The sequence below is a fragment of the Trichinella spiralis genome (genome assembly GCF_000181795.1).
Source record: "Trichinella spiralis strain ISS 195 chromosome Unknown Scfld6, whole genome shotgun sequence".
NCBI lineage: Eukaryota > Metazoa > Nematoda > Enoplea > Trichinellida > Trichinellidae > Trichinella > Trichinella spiralis.
The window spans coordinates 2,481,256-2,485,989 of record NW_003526945.1 but is presented as its reverse complement, the minus strand read 5'-3'; the positions used below and the strand labels follow the sequence as shown (position 1 = coordinate 2,485,989).

Sequence of the window (4,734 nt, the reverse complement as noted above, 5' to 3'; positions counted from 1 at the left end):
ATGGATGACAATTTTCCGTCGGGATATTGTCATGGTCAGTGATGTGAGTGGTTTCTTGAACTGTTCTTAGTTCAATAAATATGATCCGATAAAATTAGACAAATAAAAAATGGTAATAATCAAAATGACAAAAAGCTGAGCTACAGTGTTGTCAAGTTGAACGTGAATCACGGCTGAGTTTAATGAAAAGCTTGCAAGCAGTAGTTATATAGTTGGTTGATTATTGATCAAGAGTTAGTTTGCTTTCATGCTTATGCGCCTTTTACGTACAAGTCATTAGATGATAAAAACTGGAGCTGTGTAGTAGCTAGAAGCATGCGTTTGCTGTTGGCATACGCTGTTGGTATTGATTTTTCACCTAATCCTGATCAAACACACATGCGCAAAGTCATTCGGTCAAATTTAAATTATTTTATTGCAGCATGCGGTCGCTTGCTCTCTCTCCCTCTGTGTGTGTATCTGTGTTCAAAGGTTATCGTTTCCAAATTGACTGTCCTCATGTGAAAATACGACGCTTGGGGCTTGGAGTATAAAATGTTGAAGTTGAAGTTTGTTATAAATTGTTTTTGTTGTTACTCATTGGGATTGGGATCTGTGGATAAAGTGTGCTGAAAATTCAGCCTCAGGTTTGTCAGTTTAATCGAAAAGCGGCTAACTTGAAAATCAATTTTCAATTGGTCAATTCACCAACTACATTAGTTGGTCGATCGATCGCGTATCGGTTTTTCGACGTGTAACATTCGATTCGGTTGTTTTTCGCAAAATTCAATGGGCTGTAAAGGGGGGCAGCGGCTAAAACAAGCAAAGCACCTCCGCTTAGGATGCTTTCAAAGCTTTTTTATAACTGTTCAATTGTTGTGTTCAACAAGGAAATTTTCATTTAGATGGGACATAAAAAGACAACCACTGCGATGGCCAATTTCACCAACAACTCCACGTCTTTGGTGCGCAGGATGCAGAAACGTCCGAAAGAGGAACTTTTGGACAGCAGTTCAAAACCCGGAGCCCGTTACAGCGTTGGCGTTGAGTATGAGAGGAATTTTGACGGAAACAAGCCAATGCGCATTTGTGTTCTTGATTTGACAATTTTTCAGGGAAGTGACAAATGCCATAGCTACTTCAAAGACAACACAACCAACCACCGGTGAAAAAGCACTCGAAAAATTCACCGTTCTCAAAAATCAAATTATCAAAAAGACAGGCGGTAAATACATTTACACGTGCAATATTATTTGCAATCGATAATTCTTGAAATCACTTTACAGTTCCTGAATGGGGATGGATCGGCATTGTCGTCTTGATTGCCCTAATCGCGCTCTGTTGTTTCTATTACTGCATACGGAGGTTCTTTGCCAAACGACGCCATGGCAAAAAACAAGAAGGAAAATCTAAAGGATTTAAAAAATTTGCCAAGGGTGTAGATTTACTTCCCACAACTATGAAAAACAAAGTATTTTTTTGCTTTTTCTCTTGATTGCTTTTTTTTGGGATTTCTAACTTTTCTCTTGTTTAGATACAAGCCAGCGATCTGGAACAGCTAGAAGAGAATATGGAAGAGAATGAAGTTGAACAAGCTGGAGAACCAAAAGAAGAAGTGAAATTGGGAAAAATTCAGTTTCGACTAGATTATGACTTTCAGCAAAATCAAGTATCTTTCAATAATCATAATAATAATAATCAAGTGTGAATGCATGCATTTGCAATTTTTGTACAGCTTTCAGTTACGGTCATACAAGCAGTGGAATTGCCAGGAATGGATATGAGTGGCACTTCTGATCCTTACGTAAAAGTATGCTTAATGCCGGATAGAAAGAAAAAATTTGAAACAAAAGTTCATCGAAAAACGCTTAACCCGGTGTTTAATGAAACATTTCTATTTAAAGTGAGTTCAGCTTAGCAGATCTTTGTAGAATTTTGTTATTACATTTGGATTTGCATTTGATTCATTAGTTGCATAACTTTTAAACTGAAAAGCATATAATTATCTTTCTGATTATCATTATTATTATTTGCTAACATAAGATTAAATGGTCATGAACACTTTTTACCCTAATCTAGACTAACTTTAGTAGATAGATAGACAGATAGATAGATAGATAGATTTTTGTCATGACGTTTTTTATAATAAACCAGCAAAGTCAACAAATCTATAAAACATGGAAAATTTTCGCTTGACGTCAATCAATAATGGCTCCTAATAAGAAAGCTTATTAGGAAGCAGGAAATTAAATGTTGTTTGAATTAGAAAAAAAACCTTCCATGCTAATAAGGAACATTTCACAAACACACGCATTCGAACAATAGATTGGTATTTCATCGCTAGAAGCATTATTCAACATTTTATTTCTACATTCGGCTTGAAATCTATTTTCATGGAAATTTTCATTTAACCTTACACAATGAAAGCAGTTTTTTACAAGCAAATAAATTTCATTCAAATTGGCACCTGTGGATAATACTATTTTGTGCAGTTCCATGTTTAGTTGAACTTTTGAATCATTGCCCAAACTTTATTATTGCGCTCTCTGTACTGTTCAAGGAATATCAATATCGTATTAATTATTATTTCTGCATATGAAATTTCAATTCTACTGGATGTAAATCAGTCGTTTTTATAAACAACTGAATATTATGAAAAACTGCTTTTCATATTATAATGTAATACTAATGTATATTTTGTGTTGCACTTATTAGGTTCCATATGGTGAAATTACTTCGAAAACGTTGGCATTTTCAATATTCGATTTTGATCGATTTTCAAAGCATGACCAAATTGGAATTGTTCTAATTCCTCTGAACACGATTGACTTGGGTCAAGTAATTGAAGAATGGCGCGATATACAGCCTCCACCAGATGACAAAGAAGCTGAAAACAAACTCGGTGATATATGCTTTTCTTTACGCTATGTTCCGACAGCTGGAAAATTGACCGTAGTGATTTTGGAAGCGAAAAATTTGAAAAAAATGGATGTTGGTGGACTTTCCGGTATATTTCTTTACAATACTAATATTAGCAGTTTAAACGTTTTAAAATGTAATAGAAAGCTTATTTTATTAACAAAAGAATAATAAATTATTACAAATACTAAAAGTTAAAATGATTTTTCACTAATATTTTTAAAAGTTGGATAGAAAATGGAAAGTTATAAAGACTATTTATTTTAATTTATTTCGAATACCTTTAAGCAGTTCAGATTATTGTAAAGAAAGGACTATTCATGCAGAATTATTTGTGTAAATTTTCTAGAAAAAATGTTTTCTGCTTAATCGATATATATACAAATGCTGTTGTTGCTATTCAGTGATATGATGTACTCACGGATGATTGCAATAATACATGTGTATTATTTAGATCCATATGTGAAAATTGTTCTGATGCAAGAAGGCAAACGATTGAAAAAGAAAAAAACAAGTATTAAAAAATGCACTTTAAATCCGTATTACAACGAATCGTTCTCTTTTGAAGTTCCTTATGAACAAATACAAGTAAGAGAACATTTTCTATGCTTGTAAGCTAAATTTGAAGTAATTAAATTTTTAACAAGAAATTAAAATGTAATCTAAATAGAAAAACTAAAGAAATTTGAATTTTTAAACACTATTTAACAAACTTCACCATTACTTTGCTTGTTTTAACAGTAATAAGTTCAGTTTGTACTATAATTCTTTTGGTTTTATATTGAATATAAAAGAAGATGGATAAAATGATAGGGGAAAGTTGGATTAATCTGATTTGTAGCTTTCAATGTTAAAAGAACTGTTGGTTTAGAAAGTATCATTGATGATTACTGTCATGGACTATGATCGAATGGGATCGAACGAAGCTATTGGCAGAATAATATTAGGCTGTAATGCTACTGGAGCTGAATTACGTCATTGGATGGATATGCTTGCCTCCCCACGACGACCAATTGCTCAGTGGCACACTCTTCAATCTGTTGAAGAAAACGCAAACTGAATTTGAATTAAAATTATTAGACTGCTTATTGAGCATCATTTCTTATATTGCGTGAAATATCAACACTTCGAAAAAGCTTATTATTACCACTATCGCACGGCAATAATAAGACGAGCAAATTTTGCTTCGTGATACTTTCAATAATTATTTTCCCGTTGCTTGCAATTTTACATTAAAATATGGAAACTTTTTCTCATAGGTGTATCTTGTGCGAATTCATATCTTTTATTGTGTAATTATTACGGGTGGGAATTAAAGTGTTGTAAAAAAAGCGCAGTCTTTATTCAAATCAAAATTTATTCTTGGCTGTTCGTACTCGTATTTTTCAAGCAGTGCATCATGCAATTTTATGTATAGTCCCTGTGCATAGTATGCCCAGATTTTTGTGTGAAACATTACAATAAGAAACATATACTATATTCTCAATTCTGTGCTTTCTTTTGTCTCGTACATCAACTGTTAGTATTTTCCAGTGTTCATTTTATAGTGGTAATAAAATTTAAAAAGAAAAGAGCTGTTCTGCGTATATTTGAATTTTATCGACTTTGAAAAAAATGTTCGCTAACCCCTTTACGACTCATTGCAATTCAATCGAACTGAGCGTTAAAAAAATTAAATAACAAACCCTTCATGTATGCAGTAGCTTATGTCTTCATTTAATTTATTAATTTATGTTTGTTTACTTTGATAAGCTTCTAATGCAGATGTTTTCTTGTAAAATATTTCTCAAACTTGTATATTGTGATATGTATGTAAATTGTAAGCAGAAAATACAA

At 32.7% G+C, this 4,734-nt stretch overlaps 2 protein-coding genes across 2 annotated transcripts; both read left to right on the top strand.

Annotated features, from left to right (window-relative positions):
* On the top strand, nt 1–737 carry Tsp_08221 (hypothetical protein). Its single transcript, XM_003373582.1, has 4 exons — nt 1–34; nt 233–395; nt 422–527; nt 621–737. Exons 1-4 carry the CDS (start codon nt 1–3, stop codon nt 735–737), a joined length of 420 nt encoding a protein of 139 aa, XP_003373630.1.
* Nucleotides 738–953: 216 nt separating this feature from the next.
* Tsp_08220 (synaptotagmin-1) lies at nt 954–3,958 on the top strand. The gene is made up of 8 exons (XM_003373581.1): nt 954–1,027; nt 1,095–1,204; nt 1,266–1,450; nt 1,514–1,681; nt 1,715–1,882; nt 2,695–2,986; nt 3,353–3,486; nt 3,770–3,958. Exons 1-8 carry the CDS (start codon nt 954–956, stop codon nt 3,956–3,958), a joined length of 1,320 nt encoding a protein of 439 aa, XP_003373629.1.
* The last annotated feature ends 776 nt before the right edge of the window (nt 3,959–4,734 follow it).

What these genes read in the sequence shown, in the direction of transcription:
- Tsp_08220 (XM_003373581.1), top strand. Translation starts at nt 954, where the DNA reads ATGCAGAAACGTCCGAAAGAGGAACTTTTGGACAGCAGTTCAAAACCC. An exon ending in ATGAAACATTTCTATTTAAA is followed by an intron (nt 1,883 to 2,694) that starts GTGAGTTCAGCT and finishes TGCACTTATTAG; the next exon opens with GTTCCATATGGTGAAATTAC. An exon ending in TTCCTTATGAACAAATACAA is followed by an intron (nt 3,487 to 3,769) that starts GTAAGAGAACAT and finishes CTGTTGGTTTAG; the next exon opens with AAAGTATCATTGATGATTAC.
- Tsp_08221 (XM_003373582.1), top strand. Translation starts at nt 1, where the DNA reads ATGGATGACAATTTTCCGTCGGGATATTGTCATG. An exon ending in TCCGTCGGGATATTGTCATG is followed by an intron (nt 35 to 232) that starts GTCAGTGATGTG and finishes TTATTGATCAAG; the next exon opens with AGTTAGTTTGCTTTCATGCT. An exon ending in CACATGCGCAAAGTCATTCG is followed by an intron (nt 396 to 421) that starts GTCAAATTTAAA and finishes ATTTTATTGCAG; the next exon opens with CATGCGGTCGCTTGCTCTCT.